Here is a 24250-nt window from a genome sequence, read left to right as displayed (position 1 = left end):
CTAAAGCAGTAGGCACTAGTGATGTGCGAATCATGAACGAATCGTTCAATACTCGAGAATCAGTCAATACTGACTCGTGAATCATGATTCACAAGCCCAACTGACTCATTCACTGACTCCACCCTGTTCCTGATAGTAAACTCATTTCATTAGTAGAAATATATCTAGCTTATAATTAAAATTGTGGCCCCCTGGCATAACTTTGCTAGACCCGCCCCTGCACAGTTACCAGCTACTTAGAAAAGGATCCTGGTGTTATTTGTCTCTCAGAAACAGTTCATAATTTCGTCTTGATGCATTCTCAATCATCCAGGAAAGTAAATCTCCAAAAAGTTGATTCTGTTCATCTGGACGTAGCGTTTTGTGGGAGAAACGTTTCGTCACTCATCCAGGTGACTTCTTCAGTCTCAGCTGACTGCAGGTTTCAATCTTATAAACAGGACATTTGCATAATGACTGAAACCAGCCCACTGAAGGAACAATGGGCTGGGAGGTCTCCCACAAAATGCTTCGTCCAGATGAACAGAATCAACTTTTTGGAGAGTTCATAACTTCCCTTCAACTCATTCATGTCACCTAAAAGGTAAACCTGTTTCTCCATCACCTGTTCAGCTCTGATGATTCAGTAAGGACATCTCCTGGTTTCATCTTCATGTTTCCCTCTCACCACATATCCAAACCCACATCATGACCAGCAGCTTTACAGCTGTGGCTCCAGCAAACATCAGCTGATACTAGAAAGTAATATTAAATAAATTCTAACAACAGCTGATCTGGTTTCTTCTTTCTGGCGCAAAGTGGGCGATAAACAAGCAAGAGAGAAAAGCCAATCAGCTGATCATTGATCAGTTTCATGATTGAAGTAGCAACAGGAGAGGGAGGGGGAGAGAATGAAAGAAGAAGAGGCAGCTGTGCAGCGTAAAGACACAGAATAACTCCAGCTTTGTGTCATTTTCTCACTCTAGATCGGGGTAGGGGACGTTAGTCCTCTGGAGCCGGTGTCCTGCAGGTTTTAGATGTGTCATTGACCCAACACAGCTGATTTAAATGGCTAAATTACCTTCTCAACATTTCTTGAAGTTCTCTAGAGGCCTGGTAATGATCTAATCATTTGAGTCAGGTGTGGTGACCCATGGTGAGATCTAAAACCTGCAGGACACCGGCTCTCGAGGACTAACGTTCCCTACCCCCGCTCTAGATGAAGTACGGGACAAATCGTGCACCTTTTCATCTCAATACCGAGCTTTTTACCAAAAGAGTCACGAGGGCAGCGAGCACTGGGTGCTCGAACACTGAGGAGCGGAGACACGGGACACTACTCTGGGAAGAGGGCATGGCACGGGAGTCGAGAACAAACTGGGGACTTATTGTTATAGTGTCAGTTTACTTCATTGTAAATAAACGCACTGCTTTGCATCGAAGAGTCCTGCATTTGGGTCCTAATTTCCCCACATCCCCATGGTCTGCCATGCAGACCGTGACAGACATTTCCTCAGCGAGTTCAGTCAACACCTATTTAAGAAAAATATGCTATCTATGTATTCTACGGGGTGGGCCATTTATATGGATACACCGTAATAAAATGGGAATGGTTGGTGATATTAAAGTCCTGTTTGTGGCACATTAGTATATGTGAGGGGGCAAACTCCTCAAGATGGGCGGTGACCATGGGGGCCATTTAGAAGTCGGCCATCTTGGATACAACTTTTGTTTTTTCAATAGGAAGAGGGCCATGTGACACATCAAACTTATTGGTAATGTCACAAGAACAACAATGGTGTGCTTAGTTTCAACGTCACTTTATTCTTTCATGAGTTATTTACAAGTTTCTCTTTGTTCGCAGCCATTGACATGTCGAAGAGGTTAACACGTGAGGAGCGGATTGAAATCGTGTTGATATCTGGTGAACGCAGTAACCGGGTCATTGCAGCAGATTTCAATGCAAGACACCCTACGAGACCACTCATCTCCCATGCTACAGTTAGCAAACTGCTTGCTAAGTTTCGTGAAACTGGTTCAGTGTTGGATTTGCCAAAATGTGGACGCAAGAAAACTGTCACTAATGAAGAAACATCAGTGGCTGTCCTAGCTTCATTCAGCAAGAGCCGCATGTCACTGGAGAGTGGCATTAGTCGAACATCCCTTCGGCGGATATTAGCTACTCACAAATGGCACCCTTACAAACTCCAGCTACTGCAGCATCTCAACGAGGACGACCCAGATCCGTGCACAGAATTTGCCGAATGGGCAAAACAAAAATTGGAACAGGACCCTCAGTTCACGCAGAAGATTTTGTTCAGTGCTGAGGCAAACTTTTATGTGAATGGTGAAGTTAACAAACAAAACCACCGCTATTGGTCTGACACTAACCCTCCAAGACTGTTGGAACAACAAAAGTGATGGTTTGGTGTGGTATATGGGGCACAACGATAGTGGGTCCATTCTTCATCAATGGAAACCTCAAGGCCACAGGGTATTTGAAATTGCTACATGATGATGTGTTTCCCTCTTTATGCACTGAAGCTGGCACGTTCCCTCAGTTTTTCCAGCAAGATGGTGCACCACCACATTATGGGTGCAGGTCCGAGCATTCCTAGATGAACAGTTTCCTGGAAAGTGGATTGGTCGTCGTGGGCCAGTTGAATGGCCCCCAAGGTCTCCCGATCTGACCCCCTTAGACTTTTATCTTTGGGGTCATCTGAATGCAATTGTCTATGGTGTGAAGATACGAGATGTGCAGCACCTGAAACTACGGATACTGGATGCCTGTGCTGGCATTTCTCCTGCGGTGTTGCTGTCAGTGTGTGAAGAGTGGGAGAAGAGGGTTGCATTGACAATCCAACACAATGGGCAGCACATTGAACACATTTTATAAGTGGTCAGAAACTTGTAAATAACTCATGAAAGAATAAAGTTACGTTGAAACCAAGCACACCATTGTTTTTCTTGTGACATTACCATATAAATGGCCCATCCTGTAGTATACGAGTAGTAGTTGTTGCAAAGATTCTTGTTTTTCTTCCTCACTCGCCCTAACCTTACCTGACTTACCTTGTTTCCTTTTCTCACCTTCGATTGGCTCTAGAGTTTGCCCTTAATTGCACTCAACTGGCACACATTATATAAGGACTGCACTCACTTACAGCTGGGGCAGCAGCTGACGTGAGTTTGAGTTGGTCTCCTAAGTTTAAACCTTTATTCCTAAGTTCAACATCACCTCCGTCACATCCATCACCTCCGTCACCAAAAGGCCCAGCAGCGCCTCCACTTCCTGAGACGCCTGAAACGGGCCAACCTCCCTCCTCCCATCCTCACCGTGTTCTACAGGAGCACCATAGAGAGCGTTCTGACCAGCTGCATCTCCGTGTCGTTCAGTAACTGCAAAGTCGACGACCTCAGCCAGCTCCGGAGGAACCCACCCGAGGGATTAATAACGTTTTATTTAATCAAATCTAATAACTTTAATCTCAGCCAAACCGATTTACTCCCCAACAAATAAAAGACTGAAAAAAGCAAAACAATAACATCTTAAGTTATCTGAGTGACTTATATATCATGTTTAACCTGAGTAGCGAAAGACCGCGGGGGTTGAACGATTAACGATGTGCCGGGGGTCTGGTGTTCTCGCCGGCTCGAGTGACCCTTGAACCCCCGGTCAGCTATCAAGCTGGTGGGTAACAGACGTCTCTGAAAACGTCGGAGCACTTTTGCAAATATGTGATGTCTTGATAAACTGAGCAGATATTTGAAGTTTACACAGCTACATTCTCACCTGAATATATGTTAAAAGTTTATTTTGTGACCCAGAAAGATTAATAAGAGCATGTCTGTGAATGTCCTCAGTCATCCAGGTCATCGTAGTCTAAGGAGCTTGGAAAGAAAAGCGCCTGGACTTCTTTAAGTTGCTTGAAGACGTTTCACCTCTCATCCGAGAAGCTTCTTCAGGGCCACGAAGGACACACCCGACCCATCCTTCAAATCTGGGGGAAAGGAGGACGCATTTGTCGGCCGGCTTTGGAGGAGTCTACGAATTGGGACAGCCTTCGTTGCGCTGCTGTGACGTAATCGGCCTATAAATGCGGCCTCAGGAGGATGCAGCCTAGGTTTTGGGACACAGCTTATGTCTCCCTTTAAGTTACGCTATATAACTCTGATATACTGCAACAGATTGATGGCTGTTTTATTTTGCATTCTGACCGGTTGATTTCATGAGGATAACAATTTCAACTTTCCTTTGAACCTCCTCATTAACAGTAGTGATAGTGTAGTAATAGCGTAGTTATAGTATTGCAGTAATGTAGGTGTACTGTGAAAGTAGCAGTAATGAAGCTGTAGCAGCAGTAATGTAGTAGTGTAGCAGCAGTAGTTCTGTACTTGTACTGTGTTAGTATTAGTACTAGTAGTGTTGTGGCGCGCATTCGCGCCGTAATTCAAGGTCTGTCCACACGGTGTCACTGCTGTGCTGAGTCCACACACTGGTTAAATCCCCGGATGTTATTGTGGCTAGCTCCTTTAGCAAATCGGCTAGCCGCTGCGACGCCGCAGTATTGTGCCGCTACGCTCTGCCGCATCGGGGACTTTTGATCCTTTTCACTCCCCCGGCCGATAGACCCGTGTTTTTAACGTTGGTATCTTAACATCGGTCATTTATCATGATAGAAGTTGATTAAACAGGTCGTTGTTTTAAACTGTTGCGGTGATTTTTTTCCAACCGGTCCGGTGGGTTAACAATACGAAGAGCTAAAGGCTAAATTAGCAGCTAGCGTAGAGACACAGGCCCGCTTGTTTCTTCAGGTAGCTAACACAGCTAGCTTAGCGAGCTACCGCGGCTGTCATGGAAGACAAATCCTTCACTAAAGAGTTAGACCAATGGATCGAACAGCTAAACGAGTGCAAGCAGCTATCGGAAAACCAAGTCCGGACGCTCTGTGAGAAGGTAAGTTCCAAAGTTTTTGACACGATTTCCCGGCAGGCCTGGCTCAGTCCAGCGCGGCCTGTGTTGCGAAAGTGGCTCCGGCTAATTTCCGGAATAAAGGAGCGACGAGGCGGCTGTTTGCGCCCAATTTTCCTCCGCATTCTGAGTCAGAATTCCCTTTCAGGTGTGATATATATGTGTGTATTTCTATTAAATAATCCCCACTGTGAACTGTTGTCCGACTATCGTCGACTCATTACACACGGGCCGAAAAATCGCATCTCTAGCCCAGTGCCAAGAAATAGACGAAGCCCATTTTACTGCCCGGTTATTACCTGCGCTGCTTTTTGCGCACAGGCCGGGATTCAGCCTGATTCAGCCATTCACTGTAGGGGGCTTTATTCTTATTTCTCTCTTAAGGCTAATCATCTGTTAATGTGTGTCGCGATTGATCGATTAGTACCGCGCCCTTAATGTATTGATCAACCATTTGATTGCATAAACGGCAGGTTGGTTGCACCATTAAAGATGAGCCGTTTGTTCAGCCGTGTGGCGGCTCTCGTCCTCTGTCGAAGCGATTAAACCCGAAATATTCCTCGTTGCATACTTTTAGAAGTGTGCGTTGACTAAATGATCTGATCTGAAGACATTTCTATTACAGCAGCGATGTTCAGAGAAAATACCCATCAAACTGAAAATCCACGTCCGAGACAGCAGAGCGTAAAATGTCTGTAACCTGATTTATTACGCTCTGCATGAAGATGAATCCATTGTTGGTGCCATTTAACATCTAAATGAGGGCTGAAACCGTCTGTACTAATCAGTCATTTATTTATTTCTAGCTAATCAGCAGAGTCAGAGATGGTTTAGATGTTAAAAAATAAATAAATTAATAAATAAATAAAGAGACTCATAGTACAGGTTCTGGTGTCCCCGTTTTGTCTTCTTAGATTTTCAGTATAATAAAAAGATGAAAGTCTCAAAGTAAAAACTGGATAAACATGGCGTGAAATTTGAAAGACAGAAGAATATAATGGAGGTATGATGAACATGGCACAGACCGGCTCATATCTGATTGATCTCCATTAGGAGATTATTGCAGTAATCTGAGGGGAAATGAAAGTATCCAGGTGGTATTGGTCAGATGGATGCGGAGGTTTGAGCACAGCCAGGTTCTGCCAGCTGACTTCATATGAACTAATCAATTACTGAAGGGGGCTCTTATTACAGTTAATAACAGTAACATTCATGAGATGAGTGAAGTTTGGCCTGTTGTAGGTACATGCTGTCATCTTTCAGCTATGAGTGGAGCTGAAGTGATGTAAAAAGTACTGATAAGTCTTTATTTTGCTCTTCCTACACATTGTTGTTTGCAGTAAATTTGAATAAAAACCAGCAACATGTTTATGGACTTTTTCCTTAGGTGGGTACATTTTTAAAGGTTATTGATTTTATATTTCCACATATTTAAGCTGTTGCATGATTCATTGCAGCAAGTTTTTCCTGCTCTAAATGAGCCTCACACAGCGAGTCCACGTGTAGCTGATGACTCAGTGTTGATGAGTTTACTGTGCTTAACAAAGGGCTGTGTAAGGTTTGGATATTTCTGACATTTTGACTAACAAAGATGGCGTTATTTCAAATAGAGGGAACTATAACCTGCTGTTCTGAAGGGTTCTGGTTGGAGGACACTGTTGGTACAGCATAAAAAAGATATTTAGCATTTTGCCCGGTTAGCTGTTTCTAGTTTCCAGTAAAATTTAATAATACTTCACTTTATCAGTAAGAGAATTAAAAAAAATGACAGCTTAAATGTCACATGTGTGTGACGTGTTTAGCTGGTCAAAAATGAGGCAGTCCCAGCTGTAACCTGTGTATCCTGTGAATTCTGATGGGAAGCAGGGAAGTTTAGCTGCTGAGTGATTGATGGTTAAAACTCTAAAATAAGATCAACTTTATTTTCTCACTAATTTAAAAGAGCTGTGGGGCTGAGGAGAGCAGGTTTCCAAACAGTACAGTGTCCTATGAGGTCACGTGGGCCTGAAATCTTAAGAAGGAAAAAACAAACCAAAAACAGTCGTGTGTGTGACTCTGGGCACGTAGGAGCTGAGTTTGATTTCACCTCCTGTCAGCTCATCACATGATCCCCCCCCCACTGTCTGAGCTGTGAGTCCTTTAAAAAAACAAACCCCAAAGACACTCATTAAATCTGTTTCCTCTACAGGCCAAGGAGATCCTGACCAAGGAGTCCAACGTTCAGGAGGTGAGTTTTCCGAACTCATTATTGATTATTCATGGAAAAATGAAAGTCACGAGGAAAAAGAAAAGCAAAGATAAAACCAGAGCTGATATCAAACGATTAGATTCTAATCCAAGTCAGCCGTTTATGGGTCATCGGTCCTTTATGTGTTTCAGAGTGAAGATGTGACTCGGGTGGAGTGGAGCTTAGGTTAACATTTTACATGCATCCGTAGTTCTGTGTTAACCTGAGCTGCACTGCTCACAGAGCCACGGTACAAGGACTCCACCTTTGACAATATTTGAAGTAGGTCCAGCCCAGGGAGCCTTCTAGATAGTGGAGTTGTAAACTGTGACAGGCTCCTTTCTCCTCATAAACACCCCCAGGCTGCTCTTAAAAAAAAAAAAAAAAACCCCCATAAAAGCAGCATGAAGAAACAAGCTGTGAAATGATGGACAGTTTCCAGGTCCCAGGTATCAGCACGTGTAGGTGAGCACCAGCCTGTTTTTAAATGAGCTCTCCACCCGCTGATGGTGTTTCTGCAGGGCACAGGTGAAGAAAGGTTCCTGTTTGTCCAAATTCTTTCTTTCATTTGTATCAAAGTGTGGAAAAGATTTGAGGAACAGATTTCAGTGTGCGGTTTGTTCCCTGTGGGGTGTTTGAGCAATCTCACACCCTGTTTACACGGCCTACAGCTGAGGCGTGGGCTCGCACACATGCCCACCGCCATGTTTTTATGGAAACAGTTTTCCCTCAAAAGCACAAAACTGATCCAAACATTCAGCCGTCGGTGAACGTCCTATTTACAGCCGCTCCTGTCAGCTGCTTGTTACTGATTCACCTGCAGTGAGGAAGGTGGAAGTGATTTGAGGAAATTGTTCCTCGTGTGTGTTCGGCCTTAAAGAACTTTGTTTAGACAGTTGATCATATTGACTTCCTGTCAACAGAGCAGTTGCCAGGTCGGATCAGATTTGTCTTTTGTTTTAATGCAGTTCTTAAACATTTTTTTGGTGCCTTCATTTTTTTATTATTTATAAACAATAACAAAAATGAGGATTTCTGTCAGCAGCTTAGAACCTCTTTAAACCCTGAAGTAAGCAAACGCTGACGTTCTGAAGTAGTGGGTTCTTTGAGACTCAGGTGTGCTAAACGGAACGAGTGAAAGTTACGTTTACTGTGTGTGAACACATGAAAGGGCTGATTGATGGTGAAGAGGTAAAACTGATCCCTTTGACGTTTGGAGAAACGACCTGAAGGAAAACACAGTCGAGAGAAATGACAGTGAAAGCTGCCTGACGACATCAGGTGTGCCGAGGTGTCGGCAGCTTTCAGTGAAACCTCCTCCTCTAAAAGGAAGCTGGATCTGAACCAGAGTGTCTGATAAGACCAGTTATGATCCAGTGAGCTCATCCTGAAGAGAGCTTGATGCTGTTACAGGTGACATGAAGACGTTTCCCTCGCAGGTGTGTTGAAACGTTACTTCACTCGGTGTTGTGCCTTGGCAGTAATTGGTGCGCTCAGTGTGCTGTTGCACAAACATGCCAGTGTGCTCAGCACGGTGAGGCTAACGTTAGCAGTGCTAGCACCTGCAGCCATCATGTGCATGATGTGGGTGCCTTGGTCCTGTGATTTTATGTTAGTGTGCCAGGAAACTAGAGCCCAACACATGCAGGAGTTTTAACACCAGTGTGGATATTTAGTGATATTCCAACAGATCAGCTGGGAATGTTTTTTTTCTTTCAAAAACGGAACAAATGGATGTCTCTAACATCTTTTTTGTTTCTTATTGACATGATTATATACTGACGCTGATATTGGCCCACCGATAAACTGTGCTAGCTTTACAGGAAACTGTGGTTGTAGATTAATGAAATACTGCTCAGTTTAACCACAGAGTAGTTATGTAACTGTCGAGTGCAGCAGCTGTTAAACATCTAATTGATGAGTCGCACACATTCCTGGTAATTAGTGAGCACAGGTGAGTCACCTGAAGGTCGAACAGTGTTACAGCGATTATCATTTTCATCGTCTTTGTAGCTGATCTGATTCCTGCAGGTTTGATGTATTTGTGTCCAAAAGGCTAACAAACAGTAAAAACTAGAACTGACTAGAATATATCAGCCTGTTGTCATGGATACCCAGTTCAACCTTTTTGAGTTGAGATCAAATTTCTGATTCAAAGATCAGGTCAGTGCATCCCAAATAAAACCCAGCATTAAATATTCACGTACTGTCGCTCAGCTCCGTGTGTCCGTGCGTGTGTGTGTGCACGTGTGTTCATTTGTTATCAGCCTAAATATTGACGTTCCTCTGCTGCAGGCACAAACATGAGTCATGTCAACATAAAAGCAGGTTGTTCAGGTTAAAGAAAATCCCTGACTTTTCCTTCAGCTTTGTATCCTAATAGAAATGTAATTTATTTAATATGACCCAACAGTTGGATGCTATTTGATTATCAGTCATCAGGGCCAGTATCTAAGAACTATATTTGTGCTTTTATCTAAAATCAGGCCTTGGAGCGGATGTTAGAGCAGAAAGATAAAAAAACCCGCTGGCTTCCTTTTGGCTTGGTGTAAAAAAAAAAACAAAACAAAACAAATGAGCTTCGTTGAACAGTTTCTGTGGCGCTGACCATGTGACTCTTTGTTTGTCCCCTCAGGTGCGATGCCCGGTGACGGTGTGCGGTGATGTCCACGGTCAGTTCCACGACCTGATGGAGCTCTTTAAGATCGGAGGAAAGTCTCCCGACACCAACTACCTGTTCATGGGGGACTACGTCGACAGAGGCTACTACTCTGTGGAGACGGTCACACTGCTCGTCACGTTAAAGGTAAACCTCTGTGTGGCGTTCACATGTGCTGCGTGGAAGCGCTCTGATGTCAGCTGATGTTCTCTGAGTTTACTTCCTGTTAGGATCACAGCGGCCCTCTCGGTGGCCACAGGCTGACAGACTGTTTGTTTGTTTTGATAAGAAGCAGACTGAACTTGTTTGCTCCGTCAGTCTGAACGCTTCCAAAAATCATCTGCAGTTTGTCTGAACTTCAAACAAACAGATCAACATCAGCTCAGCTGAGCAGACGTTTAATCTGAGGACTGATGGTTCTGTAAAGTTTTAGAGCATCATAAACACGTTTTATAAAAACATGAAGTGGTGGCATGTGAGGGGAAATCAGCTGACTGAGGAGATGGCCAATGTTTCTGCTGCACACAGAGGAGCAGTCGGGGGATAAATGTGGCCTGAACAGAAGCAACCACATGATGTGAAAATGATGTGAACTAGTTTGACTCTGATTGTGTTCACAGTACAGCTGCAGCATGTAACTCTCAAGGAAACTGATAGACTTTAATTACCTTTTTTGTTTTCTAACCACAACACGTGTCAGACCTGGACTCTGACGTGTGATTCTGGTTAGATATCAGGTTTGTTGCAGGATTCACAGGCTGTGAGCTTTGAGTTTACAGAAACATGGCTGTTCACAGGAACACACCGGCGTGATCGGCCCTTCAAAGTTATTTATTCTTAAAGTTTAGTGTAATGTAGTTAAAATGATACACAGACAAATAAAAATGATGCAAAGAAACTTTATTTAGAAAATTGCATCACTGTGGTTATTGTTGTACTTGCATGTTTCACACACGTTTACCTGGTTGTTATAATTTTTTTAACCTGTTTGAGAGAACAGCGCTGCTGCTTTAGTAGTTCACAGCCTCTTTACTTTTATTTTGAAAGTATAGTTAATGCCATCCAGCTAGCTTCCTGTCTCGAAGGTTCTTCCGGTATGTCTCGTCCTGCCGTCAGACTCCTCCCCCGGTGGGGAGCGGTGGTCCTGTTTCTGTTCTAGAGGCTGCCAGCAGAGTCACACTTTTGTCTGAGTGCTTCTTCTTTCCTGTCTCGGTATCACAGTGTGATGGTTTCCTTTAGCTAATCGTTTCTATTTTACATCATGAAGTCTGACTGAACAGTCATTAAACATGTAGCTGAGTCAGCATGCTGCTCTCTGGGGGTCTGAGCCGGGTTTAGATCGTCTTTAACGTTATTATTTATTTTTAAATTGTCGTTCAGGTTCGTTTCCAGGAGCGAATCACCATCCTGCGAGGGAACCACGAGTCTCGGCAGATCACACAGGTCTACGGCTTCTACGACGAGTGCCTGAGGAAGTACGGCAACGCTAACGTGTGGAAGTACTTCACAGACCTGTTCGACTACCTGCCGCTCACCGCGCTGGTCGACGGACAGGTAGGACGCGCCACGCCCTTTCCTTGATCCCAGTTTCACTGTGATATTTTCATCTGATCAGACCTGCAGTTAGGATGGGAATCAATAAGAATTTAGTTATTCAGATTCCATTATTAATATTACTTATCGATTTGATTCCTTATTGATTGAAATGGTAAATGGCCTGTATTTATATAGCGCTTTACTAGTCCCTAAGGACCCCAAAGCGCTTTACATATCCTGTCATCCACCCATTCACACACCCATTCACACACTGGTGATGGCAGCTACATTGTAGCCACAGCCACCCTGGGGCGCACTAACAGAGGCGAAGCTGCCGGACACTGGCGCCACCGGGCCCTCTGACCACCACCAGTAGGCAACGGGTGAAGTGTCTCGCCCAAGGACACGACGACCGAGACTGTCGGAGCCGGGGCTCGAACCGGCAACCTTCCGATTACAAGGCGAACTCCCAACTCGAGCCACGATCGCCCTGATTCTCATATTGATTCTCATTGGCTCTGTTTTGAGAGTGGCCACCGTCACTGAGCAGCATATCAGTTCATGCAGATTAATTTCATGTTGTGTGGTCAGTTATTTGTGCACGTTGGAGGTGTTTCCTGTTTGTTGTGATCAGTGTTGGGTCAATACTCAAAGTCAAGTAAAAACGTTAGTTTCTCTGCTACCAAAGTTCCCCGGCTTTCATTCAGAATGTGTTCCTGGTCAGCACCGACACTTTAAACTACATAAACATTATAAATGTCTTCAAGCTCACACTGAGGCCTGTGGGGCACAATCAGCCACTGAGACAGTACACACAGTTATGTGTGTTTGTATATGAATATTTCATACTTTCGGGCTGCCTGTTTATCTAAGGCAGATGAACAAAGTACATTGGAATTGTACATAATAATATCACAGATGATAAATTCAATAGATTTTAAGTAGATGCTTGTGCATTCTTAAAGTCTTATATGTTGAATTGAACTATGTGATGTGTTCAAAGCCTCCCAGTCAGTGCTGTTGTCCAGGCCTGTCTGACTGCACATGATGTTATCAGCACAAACACTTTAAAGGTGATCGTTTAGGACTTCAGCAATAATACAGACAGCAATGTAGTTAGCAAAAAGTTTTATTGGGAATTAACTTAAAAAACAAACAAGCATCTGTCTCCTATTTTTTGTCACACAGGAAAGAAGCATCAATATCTGATGAGAAGACTCATTTATTTCTTTTTGGGGTTTTTTTTTTTGTTGTTGTTGTTTTTAGAACATCTCTAACAAGTTGACTTGTTCACATTTTCACATCTTAATTTTTAAGTGAAATGTGCATTTTGAGTTTATACGATGTATATAAGGCGACCGTTTCCTTTTGCAGTATTTTTGTGTGGTGCGTTTTTCTATGTCTTAACGAAAGGGGAACAAAGGTGTTTAAGTTCACCCAGGATGATTTGTTTTCATTTTCACATGGTCTTACTGAGGTGATGCGAATTGAAACATGCATTCTTTGTGTTGGGCGGTGGGGGATGTGCTGGAAAAGCTTGAAAAGGAACCTTGAAAGTGCTTAAAAAGTGCTTGAATTTGACCCTGAAATAGGCGTATGAACCCTGACACTGAGTCACAGTTACTGTTTAACATTATAAACCTGAGGCTACAGCTGCATACACCAACGCACATCCCTGTGCTGATGAGGACACGCGATCGTTCTCTTAGTGTTTAGGTATGAGCAGAGCTGAAACCAGCAGAGAGACTGTAAAGTGGTTGCCATGGTGATTCTACTTCAGCCTGGCTGGTCAGTTTATCGCAGCGCGGTGTGGTGTTGGGATTCACTCAGCTTTAGCGTCACTCTGGGCTCTTGGCTAGCTTGGCATTAGCATGCTGTCTGACTAGCTTAGCATTAGCATGCTGGCTGACTAGCTTAGCATTAGCATGCTGTTAAAGAGCGTGTGTTAACAGTATGATGCAGGCGCTTCTGTCCTGGAGGAGTCTCCATGTTATCATTGCGTCCACGCAACACACAAACTGAAATCAGCTGATCGTAGCCAAGTGTGCAAGGATCTATAGGCAGGCAGGCTAACACTTCCAAGGACGTAGACTACTAGAATTCCAAGAACCGGTTCTTCTACTATAAGAACCGGTTCTCGTATCCCATCCCTGCGTGTAAGGTTAAATCAGTGCTCCTTTTTTCAGGTATGACACTGTGTTTATTATCATAACCCACAGATGGTTACTTGCACACACTTGTTTTTGTTTGTTGGTTGGAAAACGTTTTGTAGCTGCATCACTGCCCCCTGCTGGTGATGCTGGCATGTTTTTAGCTGAAAGTAGAAACGGGAGAAACGACTCTATTTAAATGACTTCATGATTGTTTGGATTGTTCCATAGATGATAAATCTCCTCACGTCGTGCTTTTTGATAGGCTAGAATAAAAGATGAGTGCAGAGATCTGCTGTGAACTGTAGCTGATTAAAGAAACCTGAACACATGAAAGAATGATGATCGTATTGTTTTTGGCAAATGTGGCAAATCTTTTTCTTGAGCATGAATCTGACATTAAAAACGGTCAGCATAGATCATGATTCTCATTTTTTTTTAATCGCCTGTTTCTCGTGTCTGCGGTCTGTCCGCCTCTTAAACATTTACCCTGTTGTCTGTTTTTCAGCCACATCCTGTCAGTTTTATTTGGGTTTTTCTTTCTTCATGAGTGAATATTTGAGCGTCCACACACGCTGAATAAAGATGTTTTTAACTGTTTGTTGGTGAATCTGTTCGTTAATTATTTAACTGGAGGTTTTGTTGTTCTTTGTTTCAGATCTTCTGTCTCCACGGAGGCTTGTCTCCTTCCATAGACACTCTGGATCACATACGAGCTCTGGACCGCCTGCAAGAAGTTCCACATGAGGTACACACACACACACACACACACACACACACAGAGGTGGTCAGCTTTCAGATTGTCAGGGATGGAAACAGAAATACTTTTTAAACAAAAGCCCGTCGGTTGTTTGAGAGACGGCCTCTGTGGAGCTTTTATTTTCACACTGATCCACGTTTGGCAACACCTGGTGATAAATAGGCAGAACAAACGCGTCGGTCGGCTCGATGCTGACACTCATTCATGAGCTGCAGAGGAGCCAGAGCCGAGGCTTAGACCTGATTGTGTCATTAAAAACTACAGACACAGCTCATCTGTTCACACGTAGTAATTTTACTGCTTTATGTACAAAATTGTCACCAAAGCAAGAACAGGAGAGCAGTTTATTAAAAAAATCAGTGCTCTGCAAAGCTCTGCAACACCAATCAAACCTTCAATAACGTCTGGTGTCCATCATGAGTTTCTGCGTACAGTGCAGTTACGATCTGTGCTTCTAGTTTAAACTCTAAGCGTCATTTATCAGGATTATATTTGCTGTTTGCTTCTGTTTCAGGGCCCGATGTGCGACCTGCTGTGGTCGGACCCCGATGACCGCGGCGGGTGGGGGATCTCTCCCCGAGGTGCCGGCTACACCTTCGGTCAGGACATCTCTGAAACCTTCAATCATGCCAACGGACTCACTCTGGTGTCTCGCGCCCATCAGCTGGTCATGGAGGTAAAACGATGACTTTTGGATGCTTTTTCACAGCACGGTGTCACTTTTATGTGAAAATATTGTGCTGTTTAACCAAAGAATGAGTATGAATATTTGTTTAAACATGATCTCCTCGGGGGTTCACTTTTAAAAAAAAAAACAAATCTGGCTGCGTAAAAGAAGGAAATCCAACCTGTTAGCAGCCTGTTTATATGCAGAGATGATGATTCAGATTAGAAAGAAAAAAACAAAACACTTTATTTTGGGTCAGGTGACCTCGTTATCCTGGTCAGGTGACCTGTTTGTCCTCTGATGTCATGATGATGAGCTTCAGAAACCCACGCTGCTGCAGGTTTGTTGTGATGAACCCACAGACCGGCGCTCACGTGTCCTGTTATTTTTATGTTAAACCTGGCACACGTGTTCACACAGCCAGTGGACTGAAGGGTCCTATAAAAATCCTCTGGTTTCCATGGCAACAACATGAAGTTGGAGCAGGCTCCTCATCTCCTCCCTGGTGTCCCAGTTTCACTCCCACGGAGGTTCAGTTCACTGTTCAGAAGATTCGCCAAGCAGCTGCACGAACTTCATCTGCAGCTGAAGGAAAGCTCCGATCACAGGCGGCCGAGGACGCGCCGCGCCCACAGATGAACCCTCCGCTCGTCCCGACAGGGCGGTCACCCTCGCTGGTTCCATCAGAGCAGGTCGAGCTGAGAGTTCCTGGTTTGACCGTTATTCTCACTGGGAATGTTAAAATTACAAAGTTCTCGTCAGTTTTCCTGAACTGATCTGCGAGAGCCGTTCCTGTTGGTGTTAGCACGCCATTCAGTTCAGGGTTAACTTGACAGTTTCATGTGTCTGAAGTGAAATACGACTTCGTAGTCCTTTTTTTTTTTTTCTTCTCACAGACGATTTTGTCCTTCAGAGTAAAATATCTCTGCTACTCTGTGCTGATTGGTCGGTTAAAGACTGGCTGATTCTCACTCAGAAACATTTCACGACCGCAGCGGTGAAACGTCAAAAACAAAGAAATGAAACTTGTTCTTGAGCCCATGGAGCCCTGCTCGTTCAGCTCAGTAGCGCCCCCTGTTGATCAGAGGTGTCCCAGTCTAACTGACATGTTTGTTCCTGCAGGGCTACAACTGGGGCCATGACAAGAACGTGGTGACCATCTTCAGTGCTCCAAACTACTGCTACCGCTGTGGAAACCAGGCGGCCATCATGGAACTGGACGACACTCTGAAATATTCTTTGTAAGTACGAAGAATGCGTTCACATCATATGAGGCCGAACGGTGCTGAGGTTAAATATGAATACATCCATGTAAAATACACGAAGTGAGCCGTGTGGGGACCCTGAGGGTTGGACACACTAAACATCACGAATCCCCAGATTCCTTTTTTAATGTTTCTCTTCTTTCATATAATAAGTTTAGCATGAATACTCAGACTGTGCTTCTGCGTAACGTTGAGTCAGAAACATCAGAGCACACATTCAGTTTCATTCATGGACACACTGACAGCTGCCAGCAGGGGGCGACTCCTGAAAGTTGACATGAGCTTAGCTCAGTAAACTCACCTGATGAGTTTTTGGTCTGAATAAAATGTAGTTATTCTGGAAGTTTTGGTCCTGTTACAGTTGAAACATCCAGAAAGGGGGAGGGCTTAGGGGCGGGGCTTCATTGTGACAGACAAGCAGCTCCACGGCTCGCTCCTTAACGTCTGATTTTAAAACGCCAGGTCAAGGCTTTACATCACTCTGACCATCTTTTATGTACAGTCTAGGTCTCTCATCCACTAAAATTACATAACTGTCTTTGTTACCATGGATACAGAAGCTAAGGTTTAACTGATCTAACCTCACTCGACTTAAAGGAAGTCATCACTAACGAGGTTTCTTCTGTCTCCTCAGCCTTCAGTTTGACCCCGCCCCTCGCCGCGGTGAGCCCCATGTGACCAGACGCACTCCCGACTACTTCCTGTGAATGTCCGAAGCATCCCCGTCCATCATCCACGAAGCTCCACCCACCCCTCCCCACCCCCACCTCCCCCCCAGTCATTTTGGATGGAAAGACCATTCTAATCCTTCTTCTGATAATGATGATGAATAGAGACAAACGATTGGCTGAATCCAGATTTTAAAGAGGGCGCCCCCTACAGTCGTGTTTTCAGTATGCTGTCTTTAATGCTGTGCTGCAGAAACATGTAAACTCTGATCTGTTCTTCTTTTTGTTTCTTACATGTTTGAAATCGAGAGAATAAAACTACCAACGTGGACCAAATGTGCCATAATTCTGCTCCTTTACCACATGTACAACGCAAACGCAGGCTTCCTCCTTCTTCCTCTTCTGTTTCCTTTCTCTTTTTTTAAAGACCACAGCACTAAAACAGACCTGACGTCACCGCCAACACCACACGTCTCCTGGCATACCTGCTTTTTTTTTTTTTTTTTTTTTTTCTGTTGCAAAATAATTTTAAAAACTGATTTAAGTTTGCTTCTAGTAGTACAGCTGTGAGTTTTAGCTGTCCGGGCTGCAGCCGGTGGTCATCTCAGCAAGTATATTACTGTAATTTGAATAAAGACAACAGACGTATGAAATAAAATGTCCTATTGATGAACTTCCTGTGTGAGTCGACCTCGTTCTTCTCCTGCTTCACCTGGAGGTTCGAACTTTGTTCTCCAGTTCTGTCGTTTTCTGAGCGTGCTCAGAACACATGTTCAGCTTGTTACTTAAGCCCAGGGGTGGGCAACTCCAGCCCTCGAGGGTCTGTGTCCTGCAGGTTTTAGGTCTCACCCTGGGCCAACACACCTGAATCAAATGATTCATTACCAGGCCTCTGGAGGTGATTTAGCCATTTAAATCAGCTGTGTTGGATCAAGGACACATCTAAAACCTGCAGGACACCGGCCCTCCAGGCCTGGAGTTTGACACCTGTGCTATAAGGTCAAGTCTGAGAATGCTGGCAGGAAATGTATATTTTTTTTAATTTACATATTTTAATGCAGAGATTCAGAAGGAAATCTGAAATGTTTAAAAGTGTTAAATGAGACTACTTTGTACTTTGCAGGATGTTTTTATTTGTGTTTTGATGAAAGACTAACATCACAGTGCTGAGCAGCCTGTAGCTTCAGACCTGCATCTACTGCTGGAAACTGTAACCGGAGCTCACCGGCAAGTATCAGTGACGTCACGTAAAGTGAATCACAGCTGTTCTGAAATCAGGCGATGAACATGAACTGATGTGTGTTGTAGAAATCAGCAGGAACCTTTTCTTTAAATGATTTCTGCAGAGCGAGTTTTACAACTGAGAATTAGAAAAAGCCTTAAAGACAAATTTGATAGTGATAATTTATTTTTGAATTTATGGTAAAAGTTTAAAAAGTTTTTTCCACTTTTTGCTATTTTTATGCAACTGAACAACCATCGTTTCTCCATCTTTTGCAGGAAAATGCGAATAGATACATGGAAATGCTGTGAGCTCTGCAGCTCACAGCACAAACTTCTCCGGGCTCCCTGAAGCTCTTCTTTGGATGTTTCTGCCTTTGTGGATGATGAGCAGATGTTTCCAGATGTTACTGTTTATGATATCAAACTTTGATGAAAATCAACGACTGTAAAAAAGACACGTTTTCAACTTAAAATGACTTCCGCATCAGCGTTACATCAAATATCGCGAGAGTTGGAGCGATATTTGCTCGACACCGTCCATGTTAGCTTCCTGGAGTGGTTCGCGGCTGTTTGATGGAGGCACGCGGGTCTGAGGTGTGGAGGTGGGCTAGAGTCATCACCTGTCAGCTCGGAGAGGCCCGCCGGTAAATACCGGCTCTGCTCACCGGTCAGCCCGGTAGCTAACGTGAGCTAGCAGCAGAGGCTAAAAACATTAGCCCCCAGTGCTCGAGGGAAGTTTGGGACCTGAGCGCGAGCTGAGCCTGAGTTTACTTTAAAGCCGCAAAGTTCAAAGGTCACGGAGTCGGTAAAGATTTGTTTGAATGTGACATTTCGGTCGGGATGCTGTGTAGTGTGAATGCTTCTGTCAGCGTTTGTAGAAATGTGAACTCCGGAGCATGCGCAGTATAATTTCTGCTGAGCATTTTTAACAGTTAATCCATTCACCACTTGATGACGTTAACGCGCTGTCGGTCTGAATGAAACGTGCTTCATGTCTGCCTGGACTGACGTCACACAGAGGAAGATGATGATGGTGAGGAGGAGTGTGTTGCAGCCGGTCCCCTGACCCCGTCCGCCTGTATGGAGGATGTAGTCCTGCACTATCAGCCTGGATCAGCTGATGAGCTCGGCTCGCTGTTGGAGACCACGCAGAAGCTCCTGGAGCCGTTCCCTCTCCGTGCTCCTCCGGCCTTCACACCGTGGTTCCCCACGCTCACTGGAGACCGCCCTCTGCCCATCAGACCTGCGAGACCAGCTCCTGTCGTCACGTGTTTGGATGATTCCCCAGCAGCAGAGGTGAGACCCAGAGATGGTGACCCAGAAACCCACTGCGATCTCCACCCTGTGTCTCCTAACAACAGACCTGAGAAGCAGCCACACAAGGACAAAGATGGTGCCCTTTGCACCGGCTCGGAGGTCAGGCGGAGCAGGTGGAGCGTCTTCACGCAGAGAGGCGTCCTGCAGCAGAGCTCGCAGTCGCTGTCCAAACAGTTTCACCACGCCGTCTCCGTCCACGGGCTCCACCTCCGCCAGAGGGCCAAGTGGGTGATCGGTGAGCTGAACTGTGGAGCAGCGAGAGACATCGAGGAGGTCGGTGGAATGTTGTAGAAACTGTGAAGCTTTACAATGTTTTAAAATTTTGTTTGAAGGCTCATGAAGATGTTAAAAGTGAGGAAAAACCACAGACTGGAGCCAGACGTGAGACGGTGGAGTGCACACAGGCGCACACACCTGCTAATCAGTGCTCCGTAACATTCACTCAAAATCCCAGAATGTCACTGAGTAAAACTCAGCCAGCCTTCCTGGACACTCTGTTAGTGCACTGACCTCACAGCAGCCATGTTATTGGTTACATGATGTCATTAAGCAAACAAACACATTGCAGAGGCCCAGTTCAGGTGAAGCTAGCAGACAGCTAGCTGTCAGTCAAAGAGGCCACGCCCCCAATTCAATTCAAATTCTTTATTGACTATGTGCACGAGACAATGCTAACTTCCTGGTTTGAGACCGGATGTGGGGTTGTACATTTCCGGTAGCTTTACTTTGCGGTCAATCGCTACTGCGACGATATCCTCCACAATCATGTCCAAAACTCGAAAACGGAAAGATCGCGTTAAGTTACAAAGAGCAGAGGTGGGAACACTCACCACTGCTGTGTCATAAAAAATCTAATGATCAACTTTGACGTTTAAAGAGTTTAGATCGATCAGTTGTTTACATCACTCAACACAAGCAGAACTGCATCACTGCAGCAGAAGACACATCGTCCACATTCAGAAGCACATCTCTGTATAGTGACTGGTCTCATGATTTAAACAGGCAAATGTTCAGCATTCAAACTACAGGTGAAGAATAGTCAAACCAGATGTTTCCCCGTTATGTCGATATCAGCTAGTCAAGTACACACCTACACAGCATGTTAACAAACCGTGAAAAAAGCCACACAAAAAATGAACGATTGCTGGTAACGGTTTCTATACATTAGTATTTACGAAGGGTATGTTGTGACTTACCTTCAAAATTACAGCGTCCCTCGCTAATAACGCGGTTCACCTTTCACCTCGCTGTTTCACAGATTTTTTTTAGTGCAAGTTTGCATGCTTATTTTTTTTTTTTACGTCACATTGTGTCCTGCGTCCTGATCGCTGCAGACGATCTCCTCCGTGCCGTCTCTCCTGTACAGTACAGAATCGCTGCATCGATCGCTAGCAGTGTGACTCTGCAGTGCAGTGCTGTATGTCCACGAAACATTTTGCACCGTCAAAAATTAAATTGGCTACTTGATTTCACCTATCGCTGGTTATTTTTAGAACATAACACCCGTGATAAACGAGGGACAGCTGAGAAATATAACATTTGAATCCCTTTTCTCTTTTGCTCTGAGGCGCGGGGGAAAAATATCGAGAAGTCGATGAACATCATTTACAGATATATTGGGTAAATGCCCAAGACATCTATAGAAATGTAAATCGCCGCTTGATTCATTCATTTGCTTAACTTGTTTTGGACCGTAAACCAGGTGCGAATAGGACACCGGAAACAAAGCTCCCCACAGGAGTTTCCGCACCGGAAGTAGCATATGCTAACGTGCACATAGTCAATTGTCCCACAAGGGGAGATAATTTTAGCAGCAGGGAACATAAAAGTAAACAAAACAATAATATAATATAAAATAATAAAATGTTTAAGTCTTATTAAAGCATCCTCCCCTCTACAGCTGTTATGAAGGAGGAAATTATCCACAGAGACCAGTTTGTTTATCAGGCTGGAAACACACTGTGAAGTTTTAACATGGAGTCTATGGGGACTGACTCACTGCTGCCCCTGCTGGGTGTTAGAGGAACTGCAGGAGGTTGATGTTTGTGTTTACAGGTGGGTTTCGAGTAGAGGCGCAGGGCGATGTGTAAAGAGAACTCCTCGACTCTTCCTCAGACACGTTTCTTTAATGATGGCGGCGCCGTGACTTTACACTCACTGTATTGGTTGTTGCGTGTGCTACTGTGACATCATTACAGCCTTGTGACCACTTCCTGGTGCTTGAGGTGCTGGACTCATTGCAGTCTTCCTCTGAACTTCAGGTGTTGCATGGTGTAGATGAAGTTACAGTGGGAGCGGTCGTTTCCAGCAGCGTGTCCGTCTGAAACATCTGTGAATCTGCAGCTGTGACATCACATCTGCTGCACCTGCATTCACAGCACGCACGGGAAACCTCACACATGTACGAATGCTGGCGGCGGCGTCGATTGATAAATCGTCACGAGTCCGAGTACTTCTCTCCCATTCTTGCTGTTCAGACAGCTTGTAGGTGCATCGCTGCCACCTTCAGCCATAACAGTGCGTTACAAAAACAACCAAACACAAACAGTCTTTAATAATCAGTGACTGGAATATTTAATCATCTGGACCATTCGTGGTAATCACCAGGTGTGAGTGTCACACACACACAAGTTAAATATTAGAACGAAGCCACAGAAAGAAAACTTTATTTGCTCGTCAAAGTTAATAATTTGTTGGTTCTCAGAGAAAAATGCCAAAGATTCGCAGCTTCCAGGTTTTCCACTGACGTCTCGCCATGAAATAACGAGTGTGTGAGTCAGACGCGCTTAGAAACTGCATCTCTGATAATCTTCACGCTTTAAATGTTAAAGCGGGCACGAGGACTGTGAGTCTGCTCCTGGTTAAATGTTACCTGTGGACGGCGCCAGCGTGTGCTTTTTTCCTGCGTGCTGTGTCTGCTGATCCTTATCTGAGTGTCCGACCTTCACCTTGTTTCCACAGCTCGTCACATTTTAAACGTCCCACAGAAATAAGTCTGCTCAGCAACAGAGACGGAAAATACAAACAGCTGTTTGATGTTGTCACACTGTTTACGTGGAGTTTGCTCCTCCTCCCCGCAGGTGTGGCGGACTCTGAGCCGCTCGGCGCGAACTTCCTGCCTGCCGTCGTGTAACGCCAACATCCAGCGCGAGCGCGGCGAGATCTGGGTGTTCTGCGACGTGCTGCACTCCGAGCAGGTGGGGCGCTTCCTGAAGGAGGAGCTGCGGCTGTCGGGGATGATCGGCCTGTCGGTGCGCCGGCTAGGAAACGTCTTCAGCATGTAGAGCGCCCCCTGCTGCACTGCGGAGGACTCGCTTGGGTTTCTGCAGACGTCGCAGCTTAGACAGAAGCTGCCATGACATCTGCGGGGGCGGCTTCGGTCTTATTCTTTGTCACTGTGGTTTGACCTGCAGCTCGGCCCGGCCGGCATCAGTGTGAGTCACAGTGTGAGTCCTGACAAACACCAGTCTGATAATAATCAGCACAATAAAAGTGATAAAAGGAAGCAACAGCGAGAGTGAAACGATCAGACCCACTCAGGGAGACGCGCTGTGTTACAGGAAGCTTTCTGCCATAGTTAACATTCTTGTTTTAGAGATGCAGACATAATCCAGCTGATGTTTATCAGCTGTTCACATCAGGTTGTAGCTGGAAACTGTTGATGAAGACGAAGAAGCTCCAAGAAAAATCAAGTTAACATTCTGCTCTGTCTTCAAATAAACCAGAGTCCATTAACAAAAACCTCACAGAGCACATTAAAAAGAACAGCTAGTGTTACAGAGTGCACGCTCAGAGCGAGGCTGTGTGATAGTGAATGAAATATGCTCATCAAACAGCAAATCCACGCTGCCATTTATCCACTGTTCAGGCTTTCTCTGAAGTAAACAAGGTGAATATTCATCAAGTTTTCTGCCGTACTGGCTTTATGAGCAGATCAAACCCAGTTTCCACCAGTAAGCCTGACCTGTGTGAAAGAGTAATATGTGATCAGGAGCTGTTGCAGCTGTGCACTGTTAACTCTCAGCGCTGCTCTGCGTCCACACAGGATGTAAAAATATATCTAAGTTAAGCTAAAGCTGTTTTTCCTCTTCATCAAATGCTTCAAGGGCAGAAATCCATTTATATTTTATTCAAATCTACTGAACTATTCATGAGCTGGGGGGAGGGGGGGTGCTCCAGTTGGATTTGTGTGTTGTGTCTGTGTGTGTGTTTGTAAAGTGTTTTCATACTGATGTTTGTCATCCTTCTCTGATGCCAATAAAGCTTTTTTAATATTTGTAATAAGTGTCTGGAGTTGCTGTGATGTGATGTGACTGTTCTGGAAAAGGTGCAGCAGTCACATGATGCTGGGGTCTCTCTCTCTCACACACACACACACACACACACACACACACACACACACACACACACACACACACACACACACACACACACACACCCCGAGCAGCCTGAATGAATGAGTGCAGCATGAATACAGTACAACCCCCATCCCTCTCACACGCACTCTTTTGTTGCTGTGGGCTCTCTGCACACTGCGTTAAAAAAAAATATCTGGGTTACCGGATGTGACGTAAGCACCCAGCCCCCGTTTTGAGCTTTAATCGCTTGTCAGATCGTGAATCCGTGTTTTTGGCTCATTAACGCCTCAAATATATGATGCAATAATAAAGGAAACGCAGAATACGTGACTATCTTCGGTTTGCTAAACGTCTCACCTGCTTGAAATTAGCACTATTGATTTTTAAGCACGTTCGTATCCTCAGGTTTATTGTGAAAGACATTCGGAAATGTAACATTTTAATCGCTTGTTTTATTTAAAAGAAACA

General features: G+C 44.7%; 2 protein-coding genes across 2 annotated transcripts; both read left to right on the top strand.

Annotated features, from left to right (window-relative positions):
- The first annotated feature begins 4502 nt into the window (after nucleotides 1-4502).
- Nucleotides 4503-17556, top strand: LOC146376804 (serine/threonine-protein phosphatase 2A catalytic subunit beta isoform). Its single transcript, XM_084945877.1, has 8 exons — nucleotides 4503-4936; nucleotides 7140-7178; nucleotides 9814-9984; nucleotides 11218-11391; nucleotides 14182-14271; nucleotides 14798-14959; nucleotides 16073-16191; nucleotides 16850-17556. Exons 1-8 carry the CDS (start codon nucleotides 4835-4837, stop codon nucleotides 16920-16922), a joined length of 930 nt encoding a protein of 309 aa, XP_084802003.1. The 5' UTR covers nucleotides 4503-4834; the 3' UTR covers nucleotides 16923-17556.
- Nucleotides 17557-18265: 709 nt separating this feature from the next.
- On the top strand, nucleotides 18266-23732 carry shld3 (shieldin complex subunit 3). Its single transcript, XM_084945878.1, has 2 exons — nucleotides 18266-19697; nucleotides 22505-23732. Exons 1-2 carry the CDS (start codon nucleotides 19188-19190, stop codon nucleotides 22706-22708), a joined length of 714 nt encoding a protein of 237 aa, XP_084802004.1. The 5' UTR covers nucleotides 18266-19187; the 3' UTR covers nucleotides 22709-23732.
- Nucleotides 23733-24250: the final 518 nt, after the last annotated feature.

The sequence above is a fragment of the Perissodus microlepis genome, chromosome 12, assembly GCF_051167445.1.
Source record: "Perissodus microlepis isolate ML-2025 ecotype Zambia chromosome 12, ASM5116744v1, whole genome shotgun sequence".
In the NCBI taxonomy this organism is placed as follows: Eukaryota; Metazoa; Chordata; class Actinopteri; order Cichliformes; family Cichlidae; genus Perissodus; species Perissodus microlepis.
Note: the sequence above shows the minus strand (reverse complement) of the source record. Positions and strands in the feature narration are given on the sequence as shown.

What these genes read in the sequence shown, in the direction of transcription:
- LOC146376804 (XM_084945877.1), top strand. Translation starts at nt 4,835, where the DNA reads ATGGAAGACAAATCCTTCACTAAAGAGTTAGACCAATGGATCGAACAG. An exon ending in AGGAGTCCAACGTTCAGGAG is followed by an intron (nt 7,179 to 9,813) that starts GTGAGTTTTCCG and finishes TTGTCCCCTCAG; the next exon opens with GTGCGATGCCCGGTGACGGT. An exon ending in CCGCGCTGGTCGACGGACAG is followed by an intron (nt 11,392 to 14,181) that starts GTAGGACGCGCC and finishes TCTTTGTTTCAG; the next exon opens with ATCTTCTGTCTCCACGGAGG.
- shld3 (XM_084945878.1), top strand. Translation starts at nt 19,188, where the DNA reads ATGGAGGATGTAGTCCTGCACTATCAGCCTGGATCAGCTGATGAGCTC. An exon ending in CAGCGAGAGACATCGAGGAG is followed by an intron (nt 19,698 to 22,504) that starts GTCGGTGGAATG and finishes TCCTCCCCGCAG; the next exon opens with GTGTGGCGGACTCTGAGCCG.